At 36.9% G+C, this 14,722-nt stretch overlaps 1 protein-coding gene across 4 annotated transcripts in view; it reads left to right on the top strand.

Moving 5' to 3' along the window:
- The window catches only part of LOC128738986 (uncharacterized), a 92,587-nt gene extending 78,207 nt beyond the window's left edge, over positions 1–14,380 (top strand). The window contains exons 3-4 of one of the 4 annotated variants that reach the window (XR_008412135.1): positions 13,748–13,949; positions 14,312–14,380. Coding sequence is in view for 3 of the 4 variants with exons in the window: in XM_053834511.1 (XP_053690486.1) it covers positions 11,653–12,407; positions 12,461–13,414 (1,709 nt within the window). In the remaining variant the exon portion in view is untranslated. Of the gene's footprint in view, positions 1–11,629; positions 12,408–12,460; positions 13,627–13,747; positions 13,950–14,311 lie in introns of those variants that run through there. The other 3 variants (XM_053834511.1, XM_053834513.1, XM_053834514.1) reach the window with 3 other exon arrangements.
- Positions 14,381–14,722: the final 342 nt, after the last annotated feature.

Genomic DNA, 14,722 nt, shown 5'->3' with positions numbered 1-14,722 from the left:
AATCCATCGAAGAAATGATGAAAATTAGAGTGACTTTACTTACTACGACGGGAATTAGAATTAAACCCTAAGCACAGACAAACAGACATAACACTCGTTTTTCATTCTTCGTACCGATTAAACCGTCATTTCAAATTTGGGCTTAGTTGGAAATGTCTCCGTTTTGGTGGCGCTTTTTGATGAGAGAAAAGGAATTCCCCATAAAAAATACTTGCTACTTCGAAGGATATCCATGTTGCTATTTGATATTTGGGAATGTCGATCATAGATGGTGTTAGTGTTCAGGCTAAATGTGAGGTACGATAATTTTTGTTGATTATTCTTCCAAGAGTTATGTCTGTTTGTCTGTGCTCTAAGTATAGATATTCGATATTCCTTTATCTGGCTATTGAAATCCAAACGTAAACGCTCCGTGTTTGTCGCTATCTGACCATGAGCGGAAAAAACTTGCTTTCGCGAATTAAAATCACCGACGAACCGACATGACATTCTACATACATTTACATACATTTTCCTTAAAAAGCTTGCGTCCGAAAATTTGAATCAACATACGTTAAGGGGACGTAAACGACCAAAAATTTTGAAAAAAATCTTTATTTTCTTATTTCAGATTTTGATTCTGCAGTCTTGTCTGCTTATTTTGATACTAAATTTGTAATGAAGGGAAGTGGCCGAAAAACGATCATACACATAAGCATTCTAGTGCGGCGTGGAACAACTTCGGCGGAATAAAACGCCGCTCCTGGAAAACCACGATTTTCAAACTTTATGTACCTTTTTCTCAGAAACTACACAACGTAGGGGAGAAACGTCTACCGTGAGACACTTTTTTCCAAAAATTTTAAATTTTTTTTGATGATAGCTACCAACGCGCTCTTCAATCTATTTGAAAGGTATATCCTTCTAGTTACCTGAAAAAAAGTTTCAGTCGTTTTGATTATAAGTTAAATTAGTTACAACCACAAACGTGGAGGTGTATTTTTGTCTCACTGTTAACCAATAGGTGGGAAGAGTGAGACAACGAGTATTGCATACTGCGACACCTCTTTCAAATCGATTTAAACCATATTTTTGGGTAATAAAGAACATGTTTATTGTGTCCTGTTGTTTATTGTGTCTATAAAGCATACATTACTATGAGCATGATTGAAAATTCCGATTATTTTCACACATACATTTATGCTCATATAAAGGACAAGTCCTGGACATCTAACTGTTAACTTACACTTCAGAATTCATTTACAGTCAATTCCTATGGATTGATTTGCAATTGAACACAAAAAAAAATTTCAAAAAAATTTGCATGGCAAAAGCTATGTCTCTGTGTTACCCACGACTCAGTGTCTCACAGTTGCCAATAGGAATGTTTTATGAAAAATAGTGAACTAGCGGAGTTAGCAAACAATTCGATTGTCATATTTTTTTTTGAATATTTACTCTTATTAGTATGTGATGTCATGCAGTAATTTTAGTTTTAATTTAATATGTATTTTGTTGTTGAAAATCACTTGAAAATGATTGCAACAAAATTTACTTTTGGTGAATGACCCTTTGGGTTAAAACCACTCAAAAAAAATTTACTTTGACCCTCCCAAAACTAATTTTTGTTGCAAAATATGTTAAAAAATCAACAAATTTTTCTGAAACTACATTATGCAATGTAGGTTCACAAACTTGACTTTGCATGAAAATATCATGGATCTTGAATGTTTTATGACGTAGCTATTCCCGTTGACTCACTGTTCCTGTTGTCTCACTGTTGACTGCTCTCCCCTATTGGAACAAACTTTTTTTTTGTTTTGTTGGTAGTAGCTTGGCAAACTCTTCTATAACTTTTGAGGTTTGTAAATGTAACACAGCCAGAGAAAAAAGAAAAAAAAAGACAGAATTTTATTTTTTCAGCCATCTTTTCTTCTTCTTTTTCGTTTTTCTCAGGCTGTGTTTCCTTTGCAAACCTCAAAAGTTATAGAAGTCTTTGCCAAGCTGCTACCAACAAAACAAAAAAAAAGTTTGTTCCAATACGTTGTGTAGTTCCTGAGAAAAAGGTACATAAAAAGTTTGAAAATCTGAAATAAAAAAATTGATTTCTTCAAAATTTTCAGTCGTTTATGTCCCCTTAAACAGTAACACCATCTGCACAATTGCTGTATCTTGGAAAAGTAGAGAACAGGTTTGGCAGAATGTCATTCACTAACTATGTGTGACCGACACGACAAAATAAAAAACACACTGAATTAATAAAATCCTTTATAAAAATTACTTTATCCTTTGTTTCTGCAATACACAAAGAATTACCGAATTATTTCCGATATTCATACAGATTTTCGGCGAAATAAACTGAATTTTGCATAAATCTGTCTCCTTTGATTGTACGACTTTTCCCCGAAACCCGTTTTCCCGAAAACAGTTTCCCCGAATGAGGTTTCCCCGAAAAATATTCTCCCGAATATACTAGTTCCTCGAATGTACTAAATTCCCGAAAAGCAGTTTTCCCGAAAGCACTAGTTACTCGAAATACAGTTTATGGAAAGTAGTAGTTTCCCGAAAACCAGTTTCTCGAATGCCAGTTCCCCACAAACCTTTACGAAAATCAGTTTCAAGTGTTCAAGACTCAATTTGTTGTATTATCTTCTTCCTGTCTGACTAGACGTGTATTGGTTGAAGTTCCTTCTATGTGTGTTGGTGGAAGTTCGCTCCTAGTACTTTGTTCGGCATTTCTCTCGTCCTGTAACCAAAAAAATGCCACTTTGATGAACTTTGATGTCTCAGAATAAAACTTTTACAGCTAGTTTTTGTATTTGTAACAGGACCTTCTGAATCGTCATGAGGACCGTTGATAGAAATTGATTTGTAAATTTCTAATACCGTAAAACGGGGTAACATTGATCACCTGGATAACATTGATCAGTTAAACCAATCTCATAAATAAGTGAAATTAACAACTTCTGCCAACTTTCCTGAACTGATCAATGCTACCCCGTTTTACGGTACACCTAACGTTTCCTTGAAGATTCAGGATGAGCCAGCCGCAGGCTGTGAGTGTTCACCGGCGACCCGCTATCGAAAGCGCCGGCCCCTGCGAGGGGCTATAGTACTGACTAGTAGGAGTCTAGGAGTTATGCCTTAGTGGTGCTGAACGACCGGCAGCGAGTAAGGACAACATATATCTAACAATTGAGTAGGCCGACAGACGCGAGTGGTTCTGGAGTAGATGTACCAAATATGGTGGAGATATGTCATCTATTAAGAAAAATATACGTATTAAGACAAATTATGACTCAAAACGTATAATACCTATATGTATTCCAGTACTTTGGGATCAGTAGAAAAGAAATCAGGATCCAAATTTGATGATTTTTCGATAAAAGGTATCAAAAAACTGATTTGAAAATATCATTGCAATGTACCCATTATAGTAGTAGTGTTTCTGACATTTCGTTATATGTGAACCAATTGTGGTAGTATACTGGAACACCGAAGACTAATTAATCAATCAAAATCGATTAATAATTTAAAATAGACGAAAATGAGTAATGAAAAATACATCATTTTAATTTTATTATTAAAAATAATTAGAAACGGTTCCTAGGTTACACCGACCGTTCGCTAAGGATACCGCTTCTGGTGTGCGGATAGAAAATCCGGGATTGCGGCGCATAAAACCAGCCATCCATCTGCGTCCTAAAAATGAATAACATATTTAGTATGCTTGTATGATGTTTAGAAACTTTTCGGGATCAGTAGAATGATCATGATGAGAATTTTGATTAATCAGAAGTACGACTGTAATACGCGAGCACCGTTTACCTCAAACAATTTTTCAACGTGCTCTCTCATGATCCCTGCTGGTCCCACATCGAATTAGTTGCTTATTAATGTATTTACCTGTCCGATTATTACGGAACGGTGTGATCCGCTCATTTGATATTAGGTATTCACTCACTTTGAACAGAAGTGCATGTCGGGAAACAGGGAAACCCCGATCCTGCATACCGTTCAACCAGTTCACAATTTGCTGCTCTTCTTGTTTTGAAAGCACAGGGGATGGTCCCGGATTGCACTTTTGTTTCCAATGTCCACTTCTCCTGTAAACGATAGTGGACATCGGAATCCCAAACTGTTTGCAACCTGCGTAAACCGTCATCCTGGAATCGATGACCTCGATACAACGGGCAATATCTTCTTCGTAGTAATGTTTGCGGGAAATTTGCTTTAGCTGTGGAGCCATACTGTAGAACAGCGGTTCCCAACCTATTTTGCTTCGCGAACCCCTTGGCGGAATTCCCTATACCATTCTGCAACGAACTAAATTTTTGGCGTACCCCCGGGGGTTCGCGAACCCCCATTTGGGAAACGCTGCTGTAGAATGTAAATCAAATATTGTGAATATAGGAATTTAGGTAATATGCGGCTATTTTTTGTTCATACCTGATATTTTATTGACAGCAAAAGCTAATCAAACAAATTAGTTTTGAATCACACACTGTGAAAAATGCACTATTACCAAAAGTGACAACAATGAGAAAGACAGATTTCATATGCTACGATGATAGGGCATCGCCTACTACGATGATTGGCGCGCCGTTATGAAATGTTACCAATCATGGTAATACATAAAATCAACTATTCTTGGTTAAAATCGTGTTAATTTTTCTTTGACTACGTTAAGAAAGTAGCAATTAATTCCCCCATGCGGTTTTATTTTCAGAAAATGTAGTTTATATGTCAAAAATGTCTTAATTACGATTACGTGTACCTTACCGAATCGCTAAGAAACAAGCATCACAGTGACATGAAATTTTTAAACTATGTTTTTTCACATAAAGAACAAGTCCACCCTAAAAGTAATCCGATAAATTGGTGCAGGAGAGTTTGTTCATGTCTAAAAATGTATTTAGGAATTAAGAACAGCATGTTATCTATGTTAAAAGATCAATAGGCTCTCGTGTATTACCATGATTGGTGCTATAACTATATTTGGCACTTCTACCCTATAACACGATTAAAAAAAGCTTTTACAGCTGATCTTTTTAATTTTGCCAGGACATGCTGCACCGATTTGAAGACCATATAAGATTGTCGTAGCTCTGCGGTCTGCAGATTATTAGACCGTCGTGCAGCTCATTGATTGATTATGCTCGAGATTCTATCCTTCCACCACAATGCTGAATAGGTTTATCGATATACCGTAGCGCGACGCGTGCCACCTCTGTTGCTGTTATCACGATCGGCAGCCAATGCAAAATGAACCGTTATAGAGGTAAATTGTGCTCGCCTACGGGTCTGGATAAATTATTCTCTTTATGCCGGGTAATTTTCATAAACATCCTGTCTGATTTTAACAGTTCCAAAACGATTCCGGATGTTTAAAAAACCGATTGTTACAGTCTTCTCAATTACTAACACAAGCATAAAATATATTGTCATTGTCAAACAACCCGAGCAGGAGCGAATAACAAAATGATATCAAAATGTGTTATTGTGTAATGAGTCATTACATAAGTAACGTTAGTACATATGGACATTAGCCTTTAAGTATGCCACCAGTGCTCGAACCAATAGAAAGAACTATCAACTGACGATTGAGGGTTATGGGTGGAAATTCTTTCGTGTAGGGGATTACAGTCACCTATGGATGACAGAAAACTAGAAATAAGAATGGGTTTTCAAGAAACCGGAAACACAATCTAGGATAAGAAATAAAAATAAGAACAAGATCAGGAATAAGAAAACTTACAGGCTAGATGAGTCTGGGTAACATCAAGGCGGTTCTTTCCCACTTAGACCGTCGAGATGTTAACAAGTCAAAATAAAGTGTAGCGAAGTGCAACTCCTCGTTAAATCATTTAAAGTAGGAAAAGTGATGTGATATTGGTTGGATTAAATTAAATTTTGGTTTAAATTTTCCAGAATTCGCTGAGTTTAATTTATTAAAGATAAAGTCGTGAGTCAAGTGCTTAACTAAAATAGTAGCGAGTAAGTTAGGGAATTTTAATTATTGGATGCCAAAGAATTTTAATTAGTTGAATTTCGTAATAGGTAATATAGATAAAGCTAAGTCGTGAGTCGGGACAATAGTGGGCTTTATAAGCCAAGACAAAAGGTAAATGGGTTATGTCATGTTGGTTTATGTGTTGTGTGCTAACCAAAATTCTCAGTTCGCAGCGACCACGTGAGCAGTCCCGTGCATTGGGAATTCGTCAGGAGAAACACGATTCGTCGCTGGACGAATCTGGTTCGATCGGTGGACTCGGCGGATCCCCTGGGTGCACCTATCGCTTTGAGGTTGCGTACTTCTATAGGTGCATTCAGAGAGCGGTTGTCATCGGTTGTGGAAAAGATCTCGACCTCGTAAGCACCACTCGCCCTTAAGGTGGTTGTCAGGATTACGAGTGATCTACGTGGGGAAAGACTCCAACCGCCAGTGCGATCCGCTCGGCTCACGCGGAATTGCAGTCCCGATCTTGAACGTGTGAAGCAGCCAACCCGTTGCTGTTGTACCACGCGGTTGCTATCGCTGCTCGTTTTTGTCGCTACCGTTTGCCGTGGCCCCCAGCAGAGCCGAGGTTACGCCACCATCTCGCAGCCTCGTGTCGCTCACTGGGCGTCCCCCCCCCCAACATTGACATTAGTAGGGAGTAAAATTGTTCAGTAGGGTGGGAGAATACACGATAGGACGACTCACGCGAGAAAGAGTGGTTAGGAAAATAGTGACGTCACAAACGACCCTTGGAGATATTATCAGCCCGATCGATCCCGTTGGCAAGCGAGTTCGCTCCGGGAGATCCACTGATAGTATCTCAGAGAGGTAGAAGAAGCTAGGAGAGAAAAGGGAGATCGGAAAATAAAAAGGGAAATTAAACAAAATTAAATTTAAATTCGCTAATTTGCCCGGAAACAGAGATTGGTGGAAATAGTTACTTTTCGCTGCAATTTAGTTTGGTTTAAACGAAACGGTTGAAATTTTCGAAATAGAAAGAGGAGGTGAAAAGTAAAGAATTTAGTAATTTATTCGAATTTCGAATTATTCGAAGAAATCAGGAAGCGAAAGGATTTGGTACTTTGGAGTTCGGGAATTGCAGTTTTGGAGGGGATTCTGACGTAGGGTTAGGAAAACGTGCTAGCCTGGGCAAACTGATCCGTAATCCCGGCAGACGAGTGATCGTCTGGCGCTAAAGCTGGGTATTTGGAGACCCTACAAGAATCCTCCTTACAATTGGAAGTCGAATAACTCATATCAAAATTCGGTCTTGTTTTGGCTGACATAGTTGGTAAAATAACAAAAAATAATATCAAAATTTTACTCCTTTAAGGCTAAAAGAATAACCACTTGTGTTATTTGAATAACAAAGCAATAACATGACTGTATTCAGAGTTTAGAATAACATATTTTAGTATTATTAAGATATTAAATAACAAATAAAGTAGTATATGAGATATTAAAAAATCCTTTTATCAAATATTTATAATCTAAAATTTCTTTAATCAATAAAAATATTGTATGAAACATATCGAATGTCATTTTAAGGCCAAAATAAGATATGATAACAAAATCAGTTATTATACTCATCTTACAACCACTGTTTTAAATATCTACTCAACAACAAAAAGTGTTATCAATGTATCTCCATATCTATTCAATAACAAAATATACCATAGTTTGATATTGTTTTTGTATTATTTTGCTCTTCGCTCCTGCTCGGGAAGAAATATGATTTCTAGTTGAATTTACGATTTCCGTAATTACAGAGGCGGGTACCGCTAATACGAGACATTTTAGCCAGCGAGTAGTGCGTTGGCCAGGTTTTAAATGTGTTAGCGCTTTCATTAGCTTCCATTAAATTAAAATGCCGCTAAATAAACTGCCAAAAAATACCACTATTTTTTTCAAAATAATTTCTTGCAAACTGTTGAAATTGACCATTGATATTTGATGTATCCTAAAATATCTGAATTGCTGACAGTATCCGGATTGTTTGCAACGGGAGGTTGAATTGAATACTTCGGCCTTTGACCTTTTTTCCTTAGTATAATTGCCAGGTCCCTTAGTATAATCACAAACAGACATAACTCTTTGAAGAAAATTCGATAAAAAATGTCACGCACATTTGAATCGTTTGTTTGAGAAACCCCACAAGTCCACTCGACACTATGGTTGGAAAACAACAAAAAACTGATTTTCTCAAAATTTTGAACCAACCCCTATATTTTTTGGTATGAGGTTCTATGCTAATATCTAAAATACATTATGTAGACTTATCTTTTGATCAAAACAATGATTCTAACTAAAATTAGAAGGCTTTACATTTAATGGATATTTGGGGTTTCTCAAACAAACGAGAAATTGATGGTGCACTTACATAGTTTTAGGCCGTTTCTAGTCAGACTTATGATCTTTTCATGATCATAGTATGTAATTTGTTACCATATATCACTGTGGCTGTTAAAAAAGTACGTACCGCTAAGAAGAAGAAGAGGGGAGGGGCGCTAAATATTATTTATAAAAAAAATTGAAGTAGAATAATACAAGTTTTAGAAAAAGTTTTATATTTTTTTAATAGAAATTTTTATCATGGTTTTCATTTACCTATTAAAAAATAAAAGGTAAATGGAATAACAGCGGTTTTTGAATTGCATAAATGGACCAGAGTAACACGAATTCACATCGAATAGAATACCTAGATACTTTGCTAGTAGTAATTAAAGATATAACCAGAAAATAAAATAATCTTGGAGAACAACCGTACTATGATTATGGAACAAAATCTGAGAACAAGGGTCTGTTCTCAAATTACGTTATACCAAAAGGAAATGGAGATACGTGAACAGCACCTTAAATACTTCGAACGGATAAACTATTGATTTTACAGTTACTCGGGAGTGCTCGACGGTTTACTCACATTAGGAAAAGCAACGAGTTAACAAAAAAGATTAACTATTATTAACATTGTATAGTAAATGGAGGGTTACTGCTTTTGTGAGAAACGCATGGATAGTTTAGTCTGTCGATTTCTGGAACGCGATTGCAACAGTTTTTACTGTATCTAGATTACAAGAACGGTTTATTTACGTTTATCTTGTCGACCAACTAATCCAAGATTATCTGCATTTGCAATCAGCTCTAACTTTTACAGTTAAAACATCCTTTTCTTTTCGATTTTATACGCCGTTCTTATACGAAAGGTGAAAGTTATCGCCTTGTATTCTGTAGTCCGCCGAACACTATCTTTCTTCTTTTTGACTATCTCCAACTCGTAATTTGTCGATTCCGAAGACATTTTTATACTATTAAATTGTGTTGCGAATACTACTTACAACATTGCACGTAGATATTGAATGATAATTTTATACCTATCGCAGCGCCGCTCTAGGTGATTATCGGAAACATGGATATTTGGGGTTTCTCAAACAAACGGATATTCGCAACCCCAATTAAAAGGGGTTCGTGGAACTAACTTTGTCTGGAAATTTGAGGGAAGGTGTAGATATCCTCAAGGATTCGAAAACTGTTAAAAAGTCAATTTTCCTAAAAATGGCGTTTGTGGGGTTTCTCAAACAAACGATTCATTTAGTATTAATACTAGCACCATTTGTGATCGACATTCCAAAATATCAACTTAAAAATGGAATATCCCTCTAACATGCAATTATTAATAAGTTAATAAGTGGCCTTCTCTTCTTTCGTTAAAAAGCACCACTTTAACGAATACGGAGACATTCCTAACCCACACTAAATATTAAATTACTGTTCAAACGAACAAGAACGGGACAGTGAATGTTATGTCCGTTTTTCTGTGGAATAATATCTCATGTGTAAGAAAAAAACTGTCGACCAACATTTGAAAAGGGCGGATAAGCCAACTGTCAAACAGAACGAGTGAGAGTTCATTTTCCTATGCTGCTCCTGCAAAAAAAACTCACTAGTTCTGTTTGACAGTTGGCTTATCCGCCCTTTTCAAATGTTGGTCGACAACTATTCCATGATCGTATAAGTTGGGTTATCACATTATAGTTTCCTAAAAATCTTTTAAAGTTTATGAAATGGAGTAATTCGACCTAGGCAATGGTCGGGTATATGCTGTCCTTACTCGCTGCCGCTCGTTCGGACTCTACTAAGAGATAACCCCTACTAGTCAGTAAACCTAGGAAAACGCATGCCCCTAGATAGAGGGGATTTCTGCGGGGGGGCTGCCCCCCGCAGTGGCCGGCGCTTCCGACGGCGGGTAGCCGGCGAACACTCGCGGCCTACGGCCGTCTCGCCCTGAATCATCTACGAAACATTTGCCATTATGCCACCTTCTTATAATGAACGACACTCATCGGTTCATTTTTGCTAACACACCTAAAAATGTATGTTGTCAAATTCGGATTTCACGATATGCTTTTGGTTTCCTTTATTATTAGATATCCTTATAAAACGCGCGAGAATAACTTTGAACACATTAAAAATATTCTTATCAACGGGCCTTATTCTGCGAGGCGAGTGACGTGACACGACAAATTAAAATTTGCTGCCACTCGCGTTTCAACTAGCCCTGCAATTGCCCTGTACTCTAATAGCTGGCTGCGAAGTCTGTCATATAAAAACAGAAGGTCAAGTTTCGATAACGTAATGTAGCATCTAGGCTTTGCTTCGCCACTCGCGTTTCGTTCGGCGTTAATCGAGTCGAATGGGATAACATTGAAGTTTTCACATGGACCTTTCGCGGCATGGGCGGCATGTCACTCGATTTGCAAAACACGGAAATAAATGCTCACCGAAATTTAACTTTTCACCTCACTTGCCTCGCAGAATAGACCCCAAATCGGGAAAATGTTGATTCAGGGTAAAACACTTCGGGAAAATAGTCCGTTCGGAGAGAAATAATTCGGGAAAATAGTCAGTTCGGTGAAAAATAATTCGGCGAAATAGTCTGTTCGGGGATGGTGTTCTTCGGGTAAATATTTTTCGGGGAAATAATACACTCGAGCAAATGTCATTCGGGAAAATCATTTTCGAGAAAACAGTTTTCAGGAAAAAGTCGTACAACCGTCTCCTTTACTTTTGAACATCGCTCTGCTGTTTGACATAAGTGAACGCTCGCTTGTAAAGCAAGTAAAGATCTTGTGAGTCAAAAATGAAACGTCCGTGTCACGTCAGTTCGTCAGTGTTAAAATAGCCGGTACAAGCGCTAAAACGTTGCCGTACAATATTCGCCACTACGAACGACCAGATATGCGTCTCGTGCTGTTCGCAGCTGAAGAGCGACTCGCATATTTTAAAAATATCTGTATATTGTTTGCTGGAACTGTTTCTTGAATAACACAATGGGTAAACGTAATTTGAGTTGGATTTTTTGTCCAAACCTGGAAAACTCAGAGTTATTTTTTCGAAATTGAGTAGACACTCTGTAAAGACACCAATGCTGCTTCACTCAAATTACCAAAGCACTAAGTAACAGTTGAAATACGTATTTGTGGAGTATTTGCGTTAATAAATAATTTGAATAACTATGTTATATTTAGAGAATAATAATTATATTTTGTAATTATCCGCTAGGTGAATTTTTTTTTTCTTTAAGAGTATCACAAAAAAATATATTTTTAATAAGATTGTTTTTAATTTAGTTTTACCTAATTTCCCAATAAGGGTTATTTTGATTTCATCCACAGGTTCTGCAGAAAATGTGAAGAAGCACTACGCTTTTCATAAAATAGATTGTGCCTGTATGGCCGGAAAGGCAACTGTGTCAGACAAAGTGAACGTACCCTGCAAAAATAATTTTAAATTTAAATCTACGGTTGTTTCTACTGCATCAGCGAATAACCTCACACAATTTACATGCTGTAATTATTGTTGCTGTAGCTGTGTAGATTCTTTAGTAGAGGCTGTTAATACGATGAGTATTAGTAATACCAATGTACGAAAAATTACAACTAAACCGCTCAGTCCTCAAACTACAAGTGAAGATTTTAAAATATACCTTGCCAACATCCAGTTTCTTCAAAACGCATCGAATCTACTTTCAGAAAACTATATACAAAATCTTCATTGTATATTTGAAAAGAGCTATTATAGATCTGATAAAACGAGAAACGGAAATGCGTCGCTAGAAGTAAAATCGAATCATTGCTTGGCCCGCAATGCACAGAATCAAGAAGCAGATAATTCGACAGGGTGTATCGTTTCAGAACCAGTAGATGATCATGGTCACGAGCTGGCAGACGAAGAACAAAGGAAAATGATTCTTAAAATTCATCAAGAGTTTTGGGATCTGCCAACTAACCACCAAGAAAAACCGATGGTTTTCGGATCGCAACCAAAAAATCGTTATAGAACTATTTTGCCCAACGAAAATACCAGGTTTATACTTGCAGCAGAGTCTGGAATGACAAGTGAGCCCTACATTAATGCCAATCTAATAAAGGTATTTTAAATTTATCGTATGTTAAAAGTATTGCTCAATTTATGCTATTTCAGGGACCGGATTATACCAATAATAAGTATATTGCAACTCAAGGTCCGATGAATAACACGATATACGAGTTCTGGTTGATGGTACATCAAAATATCATGAATACGGCCAAACAACATTGCCTAAAGGGATTAGAAGTTGAACAAAAAATAGTTATGCTTACAGATCTTGTCGAAAATAATAGGCAAAAGTGTGCGATATATTTTCCTTTGCAATGCAATGAGAGTTTATTATTCAGCAGAGGAACGACATGTGACACTGAACATCCTTCGAGTAGTTACGTGAGCATAGTTGAGGAGACTTTGGCCAACTTGGAAACTACTGTTTTCAAGCCCACTATTTTCGAAAATTATTTTATAATTACCAATTTAGGAATTTGCCGCAAAAATGGATATACTATGCGCAAACTATTAGTAATTTATGGGGCTCAACAAAAAAGCGAAATGACAGAGCATCGGAATATTTTTATGGTGTATCACTATTGGTTTCCAGATTGGCCAGATCATCGCTCACCGGACGATATAGATGTTTTACTGGATATGAGTTTAGATATACTCGATCGAGATTGTTCAAAAGATTTTAGTAATGTTACAAATATCACTTCGAACAGAATTTGCACTTTACCAGTTATACATTGTTCGGCTGGAATCGGGAGAACTGGTTGTCTTCTCGCTATTCTGAATGGATTGAGTCAAATGCGACATTCGTTTAATAGCAGCAAGACAGACCATGAAAATTCAAATAATTGTTTAGAAGAAAATTCAATGTTGTTTACATCTACAGTCGAAGATGAGCAACATCTGCCTCCGATTTGGAAAAAAAGCAGACAAGTCTGCGTCGACATACTTGGAATTGTATGTAACTTGAGACTACAAAGAGGAGGAATGGTTCAAAATTCTGAACAGTATGAGCTGATACACAGGGCTTTGTGTCTATATTTGCAAAAGTTATGCGTGTAATTTATCGTATTGTATCATATCTGTTAGGCTAATGGTTAAAGCATCACAATAACTTTATATAGTTTTTGCCAAAGAATAAACCAACGTTAAGAGAATAAACACAAAAACGAGATTCAGGTTCAGTATCATAGTAGTGAAATTTATCCATCGTGCAATAAAATGTAAAAATTATTATGTAAAATGCTAATATTGTCATTATTGTTAAACGATTAATGCATAATAAGTTTAATGGAACCTGGGTTTTACATTTAGAGAGGAAAGAATTCATATACCACGCACTCTGCACTGTATAGATATCGGGCCCTATTCACAACTCACCTCATCTTTTTTTAGGTGAGAATACAATTTACGATTCTGACCACCCCATCGGCAGACAACCATGTTTTCACCGCCAACATCTCGTGTGTGCGAAAATGAGATAGAATGTCAGCACTGCGTTTCACTCAACTGCCAGCAGTCTGATTTGCGCCCGCTGACAAATTTTGAGCCCCGGACATGCTGTCGCTGACGTTTACCAAGGTACCTTAAAAGCATGGTAAATTATATTTCTTCTGTCAAACACAAACTCACTAATACAACCTTAGTTAGTTATGAAAATTTGCCGGATTCGTATGAGTTTTCGCAATCGGATCGAATTTTGAACTGTTTTACGTAGTTAAAAATAGCGAAACTGTGATTAACGTGTGGCAAAATTACTACTTGTGCTTTCAATAGCGGAGGTCTTGTTCGTCACATCCCAAGTAACATTTTTGTTGTACATTAGCTTATCAAGCACTTGTTCCACGGGAATCAGCTGCATAGTTTAATAAGCTGTTATACAACAAAAATGTTACTTGGGATTGTAAGTATATTCGTTGTATTTTTGCTGAATATTTACCTCTCGTTGTTTACTTTTAGCAACATGTCGAAGTGCCATGTTCCAATGTTGCCGTAGCAAAATAATTCCAAGGAATAAACGATCTGCAGAGGATTTCTTTTCATCGGTTCCCGACCAAAAAAGAACTGAATATCAAATGGTTGAAGTTTTTGGGACAACAAGTTACTACGGACACGTAGAATTTTTTGTATTTGTTCCCGGCACTTTTCACCGGATTGCTTTGTAGTTGTCGATCAGGCATCACATCGGCGTCTTCGAGCTGGAGGTATGCAAAATTATATACCGTCATCCGGGGATACTTGCAACACTTTTGAACTTTAACTTGGTATAACTTTCGAAGTGTACCGTTTAAATCCAAGTGTAAGTAGTCAAAACTTGTGTAGTGGTCAGTACTTTTGATTTATCATTATGAGAAAAAATATCAACTAAAT

Source organism: Sabethes cyaneus, chromosome 2 (assembly GCF_943734655.1).
Source record: "Sabethes cyaneus chromosome 2, idSabCyanKW18_F2, whole genome shotgun sequence".
NCBI classification, from domain to species: domain Eukaryota; kingdom Metazoa; phylum Arthropoda; class Insecta; order Diptera; family Culicidae; genus Sabethes; species Sabethes cyaneus.
Note: the sequence above shows the minus strand (reverse complement) of the source record. Positions and strands in the feature narration are given on the sequence as shown.